Raw genomic sequence first — 16,039 nt, forward strand, 5'->3', positions numbered from 1 at the left:
CCTATAACAGTACCTTGGGGAATGCCAGAAATCACTTCTGTTTTACTCAATGACTTTCTATCAATTACTACGAACTGTGACCTCTCTGACAGGAAATCACAAATCCAGTCATTTAATTGAAATGAATTCCATAAGCACGCAATTTCACTACGAGCCGCTTGTGTTGTACAGTTTCAAAAGCCTTCCGTAAATCCAGAAATACGGAATCGATCTGAAATCCCTTGCATAGCACTCAACACTTCATGTGAATAAAGAGCTAGTTGTGTTTCACAGGACGGATGTTTTCTAAACCCATGTTGACTGTGTGTCAATAGGCTGGTTTCTTTGAGGTAATTCATAATGTTTGAACACAATATATGTTCCAAAATCCTGATGCATATTGACGTTAACGATATGGACCTGTAATTTAGTGGATTACTCCTACTACCTTTCTTGAATACTGGTGTCACCTGTACAGCTTTCCAGTCTTTGGGTATGGATCTTTCATTGAGCAAATGGTTGTATATTATTGTTAAGTATGAAGCTAATGTATCAGCAAGTGATTTAAGTTGCTTCACTACTCCAAGGATATTTACTTCTACCTTACTCAAGTCGGCAGCTGTTATTGATTCGAATTCTGGAATATTTACTTTGTCTTCTTTTGTGAAGCCATTTCAGAAGGCTGTGTTTAGTAACTCTGCTTTGGCAGCACTGTCTACGATAGATCTCCATTGCTATCACACAGAGAAGGTATTGGTTGTTTCTTGCCGCTAACATACTTTGCGTAATCCAAAACTAGTAAAACCAACATAACCAGGGCTTTGCACATTCAACCATAAAGGTTTTACCTGCTTAACATCAAATGTTTAACACATTAACTCATTTATAAAGTAATTAGGCATCTGAATCAGTTTTATATGCGGGAGTTTGACTGCTTAAAGAACCAGGGGTGGGGGTAACTGGATTAGTCTAATCCCTGTATATATTCATTATTGTTGTCTTGCATCTCCCAATATTTTGTTGTTTAGAAGGAATGTTGTCAACTATCTAAAAATACATAATGTTTCCTTGAGATCTATTGAGTATTTCCTAGTATTTTTTGTCTTACTATATAAATCTACATTGACAGCAATTTCTACTAGTCCTAATCTACTTTCTCATAGTTCTTATTTTTTGAAGTATTTTCCAAATCTGCTGTATTACTTATTCTGGTTCTTGGTATAATCATCATCATCTGCAAATACAGAAGCATTTGTGGATTATATTAATTGGCCCATAACTACAATGAACATGTGGGGAGAAAGGCACCTCCTTACTACTTTTCTTTCCTTTGAAATACTCTGAAGTGCCATTTCTTGAAGGGACATAGCTGTAGGATCTGTTATACAGCATCTTTACTTAGTTGACCAGGGGTTTTAGCAAGTATAATTTCTCTGTGCATTTACCAACCTTTTTCCTTGGACACTATTACGTCATTCCTATGTATAGCAAATACCACTGTGTTTGGTGCAAATAGTGCCCTCCGTCACACACCACTTGATGGCTAGCGGAGTATGTATGTTGATGTAAGGATTCTTCCACATGTTCTCATTATGTCCGAACATTACAGCAAACACAAAGTCAATAATGTTTTAATCTCACCCAATATGGTGCTGCTCTTCTTCTAGTTGTGGTTAACTTATTTTTGTTAATTTTATCTTCCCAGTAATCACCCAGGTACGTGAAAATACGAAATTACAAGGGGCCCATACGTCGCACTTCTGAAGAAAGACCTGGAAAGGTTTTCACCAGTAATTTGAGATCTAGTTTAGATTTAAAATGACAGAGAATACTCTGTGTAGCCAGATCATACTTTACATTCCATTCATCTTGAACACATCTGCATTCAATTTGCCAAAGCATGATGTCCTACCTTCAACCCTCTGCATTTTTCTGCTTAGAGCTTGACAAGATAGGTGCCATGTTTTTATATTTTGGGTCCCCTCAGCATTCAATTTCATTGCTGTTTTTGACCATTTAGTGGCATACTAAACAGCTTTTCATTTCCTCCCTTACTTCATCTGCCCTCACCAGCCTTCTATAATCTTATCACAGTGGTAACAATGCCATGTTCTTTATTACTTTGCACAGCAGTTTTTAATTTTTTTCCTATTATTTACAAGTCATCCCACAGTCTGCTAGCAAACTTATCCCAAACTTACTTTTTTCTGTCTGTAAAAGCTATTTCATTGAGAGTTTCTTATTTATACAGTCTTGTACCACACACACTGGTTTGCTCCTGTTCCACATACCTTTTTCTATTAGAATGTAGCACTATAATTTCTTTTTGGTGAATTTTTTCGTACTCGCAGCTGCTACATCTTCATTCTGGTATTCCTTTCTTCATATACATAACACATACACTTTCAGGAAGTACCATTTTATCTTTCACCCATACTATCCTATTTTTGGGTCAATTAAGTATGATGTCTCAGTGACATATTAATTACTTTCTTTCTCAAGTAACACTCACAATTTAATCTGTGGTACTTTCTTGTGCATTACTTGATATATCATTTGCTGTTGTTTGCAGTCTGGCCTTGGCAACCAGAGAAGGTGGTCATGTGAGTGTGTGAGTTGCATTTGCGTGAATGTGTCTGTGTATACTGTCTAATTTAGAAGGTATTTTGGTTGAAAGCATACTTGTCAAGTAGTTTTTTTGTTGTGCCTGTCTGCAACTCATCATCTCCACTATACAGTGGGTAGCAATCCAGCCTTTTCATAATATTGATATATATAAGAGCAAATGGAAACTCCAAAGAGCTTTTTATGCCTGTAATCAACAGACAATGATTGCTGGGTGGGCATTCACATGGGAATTTTTAAAATCTGTAGCGTCCTTGTTTTTTGTTATATAGCTGATATCCAAAAAGTGAGCTATTTTATGGTTAGGCCTTTACAATCACATGTTTTGCTTATGGGGATGATGTTATTGACATTAGCCAGCCAACTATACAGCATTGAAGTGGCCCACACTAATTGTGTTAGCAACACAGTCTTTAAAAGTAATAAAACACAAGGTGAGATTGGATGTCTTTCAACAGAAGAGTTATGGTACAATCAGAAACTGAGATATATCAAGATCATTTCTGGGGATGTTTATTAAAGGAATTTAGCAAAGAATATAGTAACAAGGGAATACAATTTTAATTTAAGCAAAATTTGGGATCTAGCACTCACTTTCTAAAAATGTTTCACATTTCACATGCCAAAGTCTAGAAACAGCATGGTGATGCCAATTTCATAGAACAGCAGCATGGGTGGGAAAAGAAAAGTACATCTAAGGGGATAGCACATGATGTGGTCTGAATGCAGTTATACATACAGGAGGGTCTGACATTAATAATAACTAATAATTTGGCTCATCCATGCCAGTCAACTTGGCTGGAAACAGGTAAATATTTCATTTATCAATCACAATAAAAAAAACTTAGAAATGAAATACAAAGTAATTTAGGAAAAAATGTAGATTGTTCTAAATGCAAATAAATCTTGAGCTCAAACTCTAAGAAAGTTATACAGGATCATTATTCCATATATAATATTTCTCTTGATGTAGCCAATCAAGAGATTGCTTTATAGTAAATGAGAGTAAGAGCATATTTGCAATCAATATAATGAGAAAATACTAGAAAGATGTTGTTGTTGTCATCTTCAGTCCTGAGACTGGTATGATGCAGCTCTCCACTAGAAAGATATTACTACAATAAAGACTTCACAGAAATGTAATACGTAACAAACTGAGGTGATTTAAATAGGCTAGTGGTGCTGCAGAAAAAAGCTGCCCAAATCTTCTGTGAGCCTAAATCTGGGAAGTGTCACCGAGATTAGTTTTTCAAATTCAGCCCCTTTGCTGAAATTAATGTGAACATAATAGGAAAAATTTTATTTGTCAGAACATTGCAACCAAACACAAGTTATTGACTGCAGCAGTACAATGATAAAAACTAACGACAAATGTCACATTATTACATTCAAGACAGCAGTGAATAGAAAACTCCATGGCATGCATGAATTATATTTGCAAAAGTGCTGCATAGTCCTTGCTTTATCCTTCACACACCAAACATTAAGTCTACTTCACAGTAATCCTTTTTACACAAATGGCAATACTGTTTGAGAAGCCAACATCAAACATGCTGTTTTGGGACTGACAACATTGACAATCAATGAAATTCTTGGGTTCCATGCAAGATCTCAGACAAGCAGGTTCTTGACAAAGAACATGGGGGATGGGAAAAGACTAAGGGCCTCAACACAGATCAAAACAAAGTTGACGCATGCTGGCACACAAGGAGCAACAAGAAAAGAATTTTAAAAATTCAATTCAATAACTTGTTGAACAAATTACAAAATATCTTAAGAAGCTGTCTTATGTAATGTCAATCAGTGAATTACAGTCTTATGTAATGTCAGCCAGTGAATTACAGCCATCTATACATTTGCTTGTTGACCTCTCTAACAGCTAAACGGCCAATGATAACAACAAAGCCGAATGCTGAATTATTCCTTCACAAAATGTTTCACCAAAAAAGATCATAGTATAAATTATAACTCCAGGAAGAATAGTAAATTACGAAATCCTACTTATTGTGTTTATAAACTGTAGTAGGGAGAACATTTTATTAAATTTTTAGGTAATCTGGGAGGCATGAAATTCAGTACACACAAGTGCCACCTCTGACAGCAACAGTGCTTCTAACCTAGTTGTGTACTGACCAAAAATGTGCTTTGCTGAGAGATACGGGTGTGTCATTCCATGCTGTTTGAACTTTTTACCAGAGTTAAACAGTTGTAGTGACTGTATCCAATGGCAAGCCATATCACCTCATTTGCCAGGACTGTACGACAATGATGAATGCACCCAGTCTCCACCGAGACTCTAAACATGGATGTGTCTACTGTAACACTGTATGGAGACCAGGACTTGTCTGAAAAGGTGATGTGGTGCCACTCCTGCGTTCAGTTTTTTTCACTGTGCCCACTGCAGTTGGCCCAAGCTTTCTGCTACCACGTGAAGGAAAGCTGTAAACATGGGCACTGTGCTGACAGCCCATAATACTCCAGATGTCATCACACGGTCCACTGTTTTGACAAAAACATGCTAATTTCTGACTTAAGGTATGTGATGTGAGTGTTATCCTGCAAGCCCGAGTAAGCAATATTTGTTCCCTTTTGGGCAGTAGTTGCATGGGGTCACTCAAATCCAAAACGGTGTTGAGCAAGACTCTCCTGTACATGTCAATTCCACAATGAAATGGCAGTCGTGGGAGCCTTATCAATGTGAACCACAATAAAATGGAAGAATAGGTTTTCACTTCTTCTCCCTCAACTTGAATTCTCTTGCCAAATTTATCCTTCTTTTCAGCTCAATGTACAACTGGAATAACAGCAGCGATAGTCTACAATCCTGTATCACTACCTTCTCAAAAACAGATTCTATTTCTCACTCTTTAATTGTTACAACTGCCATTTGGTTTCCATACAAGTCGTAGATACAGTTTAATCACTGTCTTTTATCCTTGGCTATGTTCAAAATTTCATACAGTATATTCCACCCAACACTGCCAAAAGCTTTCTATAAATATGCAAATGCTATAAACATAATTTTTCCTTTCTTCAGTTTATCTTCTACAACTAGTCATAGGGTTAGTATTGCCTCAGGTGTTCCTAGTTTTCCCCAGAACACTAAGTTCTGGACAAACAATGCTGGTAAAAGCTTCTACCAGATTTTTCCATTTTTCTGTAATTTGTGTCAGTGTTTTGTGACTATGACTTATTAAACTGATGGTTCACACCCGTCGTGGCACATTAAATGACTAGAATGACAAATTGATATAGAAATGAAACCATTTTTATGAGGAGTTTTATACTTTCAAGGCTTTACATTGGCATCACTGGGATGAGCTCAGCAAAGCTGATGGATAAAAACTGTTAATTTATAAACTCAATATAGCATTTAACAATGGCATGTCAATTTCAAGTTTCTACATTAGATGAACAACCTTTAGTGATCCACTTTTTGCTTCCTAAAGGTGGAAAACGTGGCTAAAATCTTTTACCAATTGGTTTCAAAGAATGGTGAAAGTAATATGAAGCAGGGAAATTTTTGTAAATGATTACAACAGTTCAAAAATGGTAACATCTCAGTGACTGACAAGCAACATCCTGCCCAGCCATTTGGAGTGGCAACTCCTTCGCAGTGGCAATATTATCTGTGAAGACTGATGTGTTACAGTTAAACATATACCAAAAACAGTTGCAGTAAGCATTAGCACAGATCATAACATTAGCAGTAACAAACTCAAGTAGAGCAAAAGAAGTGCAATGTAGGTCCTGAGAGGGTTAATGCAACACCACAAGGAAACAAGACTTAAAATGCATACAGACTTGCAAGAACACTATGAAAGAGAGGTGTGCATTTTCCAAACAAAGTTTTAACTTCTGATGAAATTTAGTTTCATTCAGGGATACATTAATGGAAAAATGTTCAGAAACAATAAGGAGGTCAAAGAATTTATGGAAAAGTGGTCCAAACAACAAAACAATGACTTCTTTACATTAGGTATTAAAAAGACCAGTTCATAGTTGGGACAGGTGTGTTAATAATGGTGGGGTTATTAAGAAGGCAGTTTGCCTCTCTCTTATGTCTTAAATATCAGGTAGGATACTAGCTCTCCCAAAAATCTCAAGCTGCTCTAAGCTAATTGAGACATTTTATAATATGACAGAATATGACAGTATCAAAGAAGAAAGAGCTGCACCTATAATTCTAAGCAAGCATTGGGAAAAAAAACCAGTTTTGTATTTCAGATTAGTTAGCTTACCTCAACTTTTGGGCATATTGATAGGAACTCCTCTTGTGTATCCAATTTTTTTTCATCATGACATTCCTTGGAGGGCCCTGGTTCCATTACTGAATCTAAATGACTTTTCTTTTTAGGTGTATTGTAAGGAGAATGGTTATCTGGCATTTTTCTTTTTCCTGTCTTCGTTTTCACTGTTGGCTCATTGGCTTCTAATCCTCTTGCGAGATCTTCAGAAAATGCAAATAAATCTTCCTCATTTCTTTTTTCCTCTTTATCACAAGCAAATGCAAATAAATCACTCTCTTTCCTCTTTTCCTCCTTATCAGAGGCAAATGCAAATAAATCTTCCTCTTTTCTCTTATCCTCTTTATCACAAGCGAATGCAAACAGGTCTTCAGCATCATGTCCTTCATGGTTGCTTATATGTTGTCTTTTTGCTTTAGATGGAGCAAGTTCTTCATCAGATCGCCTTATGAAAGAAAAAAAAAATGTTAATTTATTACTATATATTTAAACCTTGATACACAAGTGTAAACAAAATTGGTATAATTAATTTCCAATGCTCAATATTGCCTATTGGTTTCAATATGGTCTAAATGTATGGTATATTGTAGCACTAGTATATTTCAAATAATAAAAATTAAATTTCATGTTGTGTCAAGGGTGTCACGTGTTCCCAACCAATTATTAGTTCAATGTTTGCCTAAAGTGTAATTTGGTCACCACTATGCAATGGGTATGTGATTGGCAGACCTGTTTTCTTGGCCATTAATGTCAGCATTTCTAACTAGAGCCACTACTAATTCAAGTATCTCCTTGTTTGTCCTCATGAGTCTGCGTGCAACCAATTCCATTTATTAAACCAAAGTAACCCCCCACCCCCTATGAACCATGGACCTTGCGTTGGTGGGGAGGCTTGCGTGCCTCAGCTATACAGATAGCCATACTGTAGGTGCAACCAAAACGAAAGGGTATCTGTTGAGAGGCCAGACAAAAGTGTGGTTCCTGAAGAGGGTCAGCAGCCTTTTTAGTAGTTGCAGGGGCACTAGTCTGGATGATTGACTGATCTGACCTCGTAACACTAACCAAAATGGCCTTGCTGTGCTGATACTGTGAACAGCTGAAAGCAAGGGGAAACTACAGCTGTAATTTTTCCCAAGGGAATGCAACTTTACTGAATGGTTAAATGATGATGGCGTCCTCTTGGGTAAAATGTTCAGAAGGTAAAATAGTCCCCCATTCGGATCGCCAGGTGGGGACTACTCAGGAGGACATTGTTATCAGGAGAAAGGAAACTGGCATTCTACGGATCGGAGTGGAGAATGTCAGATCCCTTCATCGGGCAAGCAGGTTAGAAAATTTAAAAAGGGAAATGCATAGGTTAAAGTTAGATATAGTGGGAATTAGTGAAGTTCAGTGGCAGGAGGAACAAGAGTTCTGGTCAGGTGACTACAGGGTTATAAATACAAAATCAAATAGAGGTAATGCAGGATTAGGTTTAATAATGAATAAAAAAAAAAAATAAGAATTTGGGTATGCTACGACAAACAGCATAGTGTACACATTATTGTGGCCAAGATAGATAGAAGCCCACGTCTACGACATTAGTACAAGCTTGTATGCCAACTAGCTTTGCAGATGATGAAGAGATTGATGAAATGTATGATGAGATAAAATAAATTATTCAGATAGTGAAGGGAGATGAAAATTTAATAGTGATGGGTGACTGGAATTCGATAGTAGGAAAAGGAAGAGAAAGAAATGTAGTAGGTGAATATGGAATGGGGGTAAGAAATGAAAGAGGAAGCTCCCTGGTTGAATTTTGCACAGAGCATAACTTTATCATAGCTAACACTTGGTTCAAGAATCATGAAAGAAAGTTGTATACATGGAAGGAGCCTGGAGATACTGGAAGTTTTCAGATAGATTATTCAATGGTAAAACAGAGATTTAGGAACCAGGTTTTAAATTGTAAGACATTTCTAGGGGCAGATGTGGACTCTGACCACAATCTATTGGTTATGAACTGTAGATTAAAACTGAAGAAACTGCAAAAAGACAGGAATTTAAGGAGATGGGACCTGGATAAACTGACAGAACCAGAGGTGGTAGAGAGTTTCAGGGAGAGCATTAGGGAACAATTGACAAGAATGGGGGGAAGAAATACAGTAGAAGAAGAATGGGTGGCTTTGAAAGATGAAATAGTGAAGGCAGCAGAAGATCAAGTAGATAAAAAGACAAGGGCTAGTAAAAATCTATGGGTAACACAAGATATTGAATTAAATTGATGGAAGGAGAAAATATAAAAATGCAGTAAATGTAGCAGCCAAAAAGGAATACAAACTTCTCAAAACTGAGGTCGACAGGAAGTGCAAAATGGCTAAGCAGGGATGGCTAGAGGACAAATGTAAGGATGTAGAGGCTTATCTTACTAGGGGTAACATAGATACTGCCTACAGGAAAATTAAAGAGACCTTTGGAGAAAAGAGAACCACTTGTATGAATATCAAGAGCTCAGATGGAAACCCAGTTCTAAGCAAAGAAGGGAAAGCACAAAGGTGGAAGGAGTATACAGAGGGTCTATACAAGGGCGATGTACTTGAGGACAATACTATGGAAATGGAAGAGGATGTAGATGAAGATGAAATGGGAGATATGATACTGAGTGAAGAGTTTGACAGAGCACTGAAAGACCTAGGTCGAAGCAAGGTCCCGGGAGTAGATAACATTCCATTAGAACTACTGATGGCCTTGGGAGAGCCAGCCCAGACAAAACTCTACCATCTGGTGAGCAAGATTTATGAGACAGGTGAAATACCCTCAGACTTCAAGAAGAATATAATAATTCCAATCCCAAAGAAAGCAGGTGTTGACAGATGTGAAAATTACCGAACTATCAGTTTCATAAACCACGACTGCAAAATACTAACACGAAGTCTTTACAGACGAATGGGAAAACTGGTAGAAGCTGACTTTGGGGAAGACTTATCTTAGAAAATTGATTACGGGAAGGAAAACCTATTTTTCTAGCATTTGTAGACTTAGAGAAAGCTTTTGACAATGTTGACTGGAATACTCTCTTTCAAATTCTGAAGGTGACAGGGGTAAAATACAGAGAGCGAAAGACTATTTACAATTTGTACAGAAACCAGATGGCAGTTAAAAGAGTTGAGGAGCATGTAAGGGAAGTAGTAGTTGGGAAGGGAGTGCCACAGGGTTGTAGCCTATCCCTGATGTCATTCAATCTGTATACTGAGCAAGCAGTAAAGGAAACAAAAGAAAAATTCGGAGTAGGAATTGAAATCCACGGAGAATCAATAAAACTTTGAGGTTTGCCGATGGCATTGTAATCCTGTCAGAGACAGCAAAAGACCTGGAACAACAGCTGAACGGAATGGACTGTGTCTTGAAAGGACGATATAAGATGAACATCAACAAAAGCAAAACGAGGATAATGGAATGTAGTCAAATTAAACTGGGGTGATGGTGAGGGAATTAGATTAGGAAATGAGATGCTTAAAGTAGTAAATGAGTTTTGCTATTTGGGGATCAAAATAACTGATGATGGTCGAAGTAGAGAGGATATAAAATGTAGACTGGCAATGGCAAGGAAAGCGTTTCTGAAGAAGAGAAATTTGTTAATATTGAGTATAGATTTAAGTGTCAGGAAGTCGTTTCTGAAAGTATTTGTATGGAGTGTAGCCATGCATGGAAGTGAAACGTGGACAATAAATAGTTTGGACAACAAGAGAATATAAGCTGTCGAAATGTGGTGTTACAGAAGAATGCTAAAGATTAGATGGGTAGATCACATAACTAATGAGGAGGTATTGAACAGAATTGGGGAGAAGAGAAATTTGTGGCACAACTTGACTAGAAGAAGGGATCGGTTGGTAGGACATATTGTGAGGCATCAAGGATCACCAATTTAGTATTGGACGGTAGCATGGAGGGTAAAAATCATAGAGAGAGACCAAGAGATGAATACGCTAAACAGATTCAGAAGGATGTAGTTTGCAGTAGGTACTGGGAGATGAAGAAGTACAGAGAGCTGCATCAAACCATTCTCTGGACTGAAGACCACAACAACAACAACAACAACAAACCAAAGTAAAAATTCTTGTCAGTGTTGGGAATTGAACTGAGGTCTTTTACTCAGCAGTCAGGCGAACTGACCACTCAGCTATAAAGGCAGACATTTTAAATAATGCTTTGTTTAAATGGAAGTTTAGTTTGACTTGATTTCATCACTGTCATACACAAAACATTTTGACCACATGCTTAATAGCTTGTTTGTCCGTCTTTGGAATGAAATACTTCCCTGATTCTGCATACCAGGGATCCAACAGTTTGTTGGTAGGTTTATGGAGGTATGTGGCATTAGATGTCTACACACAGGTCATGTGGTTCACAGAAATAACACGCTGCTGATTTGTGTACGCAGTGATGGCACCCAATAGTGACCCAGATGGGCTCTGTAGGATTTACATCAGGCTAATTTGGTCACGGAGATCTGGACATGAGTTTGCTATAATGCTCTTCAAACCACTGTAGCACGGTTCTGGCTCTGAGACATGGCAAATTATACTGCTGAAAGATGACATTGCCGTTGGGGATGACATCAAGCATGAAGGGATGCAGATGATTTGCAGCTGTCAGTATGTCTTCAATTACATCCACATTTCTCATGCAAGCGCAGGAGAATGTCTCCCATAGCATAATACTGCTCTACTCACCAGCCTTTCCCCACATTTTGAGCTGCTATTCACCTCAAGGATGCCATTTGTGGAGATCCAACTAGCACAGCAAAATGATTAATCTGATCAACGGCTGAATCCCAATGGTCCCATTCCCACTGCAATCATAAGTGATGATGTCATTGGTCAACAGGTAAACAGGTACGGATGGTCTGCTGCAGAGCTCCATGTTTGACAATGTATGATGAATGGTGAGCTCCAAAACACTTGTGTGTGCACCAGCATTGTGCTCTTTAGGCAGAGATGCCACAGACCACCATCTATCCACCACCTCCTAACCCCACATACTGTGAAGAGTCATGGATGTCCAGCCATTTAGTGGCTACTAGTAGTTCCATTGTTCTTACACCCCTTTCCGTAGATGCTCATAACAGTAGCAACAGCTTTGCTGTTTTCGAGATACTTGTTCACAGACTCTGTCCTTTGTAAAAGTCACTTATCTCAATGGATTTCACCATTTGCAGCCAATATCTTCACTAGATTGATCTGCCATCCATGTCTGCTCTGCTTACATACTTTTGTTACTGCATCACATGCCTGCAATGCCACCAGACGGCATTCAACGTCGCGGTGGACAGTGGTCATAATGTTTTGGCTGGTCAGTGTAATACTCAAATATCTGGCTTACTGTGGCCCTGTCCACTGATTCACAGCATGAGTACTTGATTTCTAATGGGAAACAGCTGCAACCTCAATTGAACTTACATTTCTTTTTAGGACATGCACTGGGTCCTTTTCTCAGAGGTCAGATAGTTCATTTTTTTATTTAATCACATTCACAAATAGTTTGCACAAGGTATCATATCTCTCTCTCTCTCTCTCTCTCTCTCTCTCTCTCTCTCTCTCTCTCTCTCTGAACTCCTAAGGCATAGTGAGATCAATACAATAGTGAAGAGAAATCATGACCAACTGGCAGAACTGTTGTGCTGCTGACTTTAAGGGCAGTTGTGTAGCACTGATATGCTGCCAAGGCAGGTGTATCCTCATGGTTGTGCTTGCAGTGGTAACACCAGTGCCTACAGATGTAGCTGCACCATCCAGCAATTGTCATCAAGTCTGTATCTTCCAGTGGGCCTTCAAACTTGCCAATTTTGGGTATCAAATCCCTCCCCCCTCAAATGGGCATCTAGGGCCAGAAGTCCCCCACACAATTCTTGGGGTGGCGAACTGGTGGTGCAGGCAGAGTCCCAGTGCAAAAGCCTGCCATCTGGGAGGAAGAAGTGGGGCATGTGGCAATGTGCCGGGGTGTGGTGGCATGGGAAATGATGGTGTGGGTAACGATTGCTGAGAGGGCGGAGGTCTCACTGAGACTTACACTTTCAAGTCTGTGACCATGAGAACTGACGCTAGTACACTGGAATGCAAGTTGTACTCCTGTGGTTGTGGGAGTGGCAATGGTGGGCAGTCCAGGTCTGACTGAGCCGGTGGTGGTGGTGCAGTTGGTAGGTGCAGTCAGAGCTGGTTGGTATGCTGAGACATCAAATCCCTTGGAGCGTCAACTGTCATAAGCCGCCGTCTTTGAGTGGCAACCACTTTGGCTGGCAGCCAAAAAGTTTTGTCCAATATGAGTGTGCCCACACAGCTGAACACAACAGAAATCACTTGGTGTGCCAGGTCTGCAGTTCTGTGGGGCCAGAACGTGAAAGAGAATATATGGCTGCCGCCCATGGATGAGCTCCTCTGGGCTATGATCATGGACAGGGGTGGTCCTGTAGATGCTCAGAAAAAATGCGAGCTCAGCTGTGGTGGTGGAACAACCAACTGCTTTAAACATCTGTTGTTTAAACGTGCACATATTATGCTTCGCATTGTCATTGGAGGGTAGGTGAAACAGTGGAAGAAACAGGTGTTTGATGCCATTGGAGGTGCAGAACTGTTCAAAAGCTCTCAACATAAATTAGGGCCCATTGTCCAACATGATGGTGTGGGGAAGCCCTTTGATGGCTAGAATCTGGATGAATGCATCGAGAGTGACATAAGTTTTGGTGGCCATCATGCTAACTATATAGGATTAGGTAGAATAAGTGTCCACGAGAATGAGCCACAAAGAGCCGAGAGAGAGGCCAGCTAATTCCAGATGAATATGGTCCCAGGCACGGTAGGGGAGGGTGGGGGGCCAGGCACCAGAAGATTGGGGTGGAGTAGCCTGGTGTCACGGACAAACAGAAAAAATTGCACACTGTGACGTCTATAACTTTTTTCAGTCAGGGTGAGTAGGCAATTTGTCATGTAAATGCTTTCATCCATGACATACCCAAAGGCTGACAATAGAGGAGATGCAAAACATGAAAGTGTAGGATTGCCAATATGACAATATGGTGATTATTTGCCTCTGCATTAAGTAAGAGAACACTGGAGATGTGTGACAAACAGTGGAAGAGGCAAGCCCAGCCACAGAGCTGAGGATCAGTGGACTTTTAAAAATAAGTGGGCCACCTATGGAGCACCCAGTGCATGATGTACTGTGAGATAGGGTCGGGGCATGTGTCTGCAGCAATGTAAGTAGCTGCAATAGAAAACCTGTCCTAAGCGTGCTGCCATTTCACAATGATGTGGAAACTGGAGATTTCCTGTTAGTCAAATGCTGGGTTGGGTCCTGAGGGTAGACAAGACAGAGTGTCTGCATTTGCTTTTTGTGCTGTGGGCTGGCATTTAATGGTATATTTGTAGGAAAAAAGTAACCAATTCTGGATCTGTTGGGGCATCTGCTCTGGAAGCCGAGAGCATGGCTCAAGTATTACTGCCAGCAGTTTTTGGTCTGTAATGAGGATAAACTTAGTCCCGAATGGGTAAACACGGAACTTCTTAAGGGCAAAGATAAGTTTCAAACTTTTTTTCTTTATACGAAGATTCATTCTTTCGAGGAGGGTTCAGCATCTTTGATGCACAGGCAGTGTGCTGACTACTGCACTACCTTGCTCGGTCAAACCGCACTTGAACCTGCATCATACAACATAGTAAAGAAGGTACAAAGGTTATGCAGGTGGTCCTGACATGCAGCACCCATCACAATTAAGTCATTGAGGTAGTTGGTAGAAGTAGGGATGGACATAGTCGACTGTTCCAGGTACCTCTGAATGACTGCCAGAGCAAAAGAGATCTGAAAGGGCAAACACTTGTATAGGCCAAAAGGAATGTTGATGACTGTAATGCAATGTGGTTCCTCGTTCATTTTGATCAGGAAATATGTACCAGCGAGGTCATTGTGAGGAAGTCCTCCAGATGTGGAGTGGCATAGGTTTCCACTTACACCTCTGCATAGCCAGAGAGACTGACTGGATTTCTTGACCACGAAGGGTGTGGCACAAGCACTGGTTTCAAGTTCAATAACCACAGCTTTGAGGAAGTGATTGAGTTCTTGCTTAGCAGCCATCCGCAAGGAGATGGGAATAGGACGTGGCAGCAGAAATAGGACACTGGATGTTAGGAGATACAAGCCTAGAATTCTGTAGTGCACACCAAGCTAGGTCTGAATAGAGGCATGGAGGTCATTGAGCTCATGGAGGTCATTGAGCTCCTGGAAGGGAACAATGTCTGAGACAACCTGAACCTCATCAGTGATGGAGAAACTAAACAGTGAAAGGCATCCAGACTGAAATTGTAGGCAGCCAAGAAACTACTGACAACAAACAGAGTTATAGCTGTGTGACCTTTTTGTATGCAGTGTGGACTGTGACTTGATACCAGAGAGGAACTGAACTGTCAACATATTCAACCAATGTATGGGAGGGTGGGACCAAGACAGGGGAACCCAGATGAGTATACATGTGGAGGTTAATCACAGAAACAATAGCTCCTTTCTCCTTTGTCCACCTGAAAACAGACATCCTGGTTCACAATTATGAGGGGGATTAACAACTAAGTAGCAGAAGGATTGGCTCGAGGAACAACTCCCTTAAGTTTGTGCACTGTCCCTCGATGCATGTGGGGAGTGTCCTGATGGTTCCTGACAATGCCAATTTTTTCCCACAGTGGATGCAGTGCATCCAGCAATCCGGACAGTCTGCATGGGGTAAGCTGGGAAGCAGTCAGGACACGAGGGAAGATCGCGCTGCTGACATTGATGTGGTGTGATGGGCTGTTAAGAGGTTGTGTATGTGTCTGAAACTGATGAATCATGATGCTGCTGTTGAGAAAATGACTTACAAGAATGCTACCCCCGAGGTGGCGACTCAACTGTTGCCACTTGGAGCCGAGCCATGAGTCTTTAATTTGCTGCCTATTTGACTTTAAAAGAGTGTGTGACTTTCAAAATATAATCCTAGGAAAGGTTGTCCCATTTGAGAGCTACTGTTGTATACTTCCGGATTAAGAGCCAATTGGACCACTACGTCTTGAATCAAAGAATCTGCACATGAAGAGCTGCAAGTTAGCAAGTGAAGTAGCAATGGGACTCAATCCTTGCAAATCTGTTCCCCACAAGTGGTATGACTGTCCAGTTTACTTGCGGCATCG

At 40.0% G+C, this 16,039-nt stretch overlaps 1 protein-coding gene across 1 annotated transcript in view; it reads right to left on the reverse strand.

Annotated features, from left to right (window-relative positions):
* Window positions 1–16,039, reverse strand: part of LOC126267235 (nibrin-like) — a 172,364-nt gene that overhangs the window by 25,892 nt on the left and 130,433 nt on the right. The window contains exon 8 of the mRNA XM_049972217.1: window positions 6,846–7,296. Coding sequence (XP_049828174.1) covers window positions 6,846–7,296 — 451 coding nt within the window. The remainder of the gene's footprint in view (window positions 1–6,845; window positions 7,297–16,039) is intronic.

This window comes from Schistocerca gregaria, chromosome 4, assembly GCF_023897955.1.
Source record: "Schistocerca gregaria isolate iqSchGreg1 chromosome 4, iqSchGreg1.2, whole genome shotgun sequence".
In the NCBI taxonomy this organism is placed as follows: domain Eukaryota; kingdom Metazoa; phylum Arthropoda; class Insecta; order Orthoptera; family Acrididae; genus Schistocerca; species Schistocerca gregaria.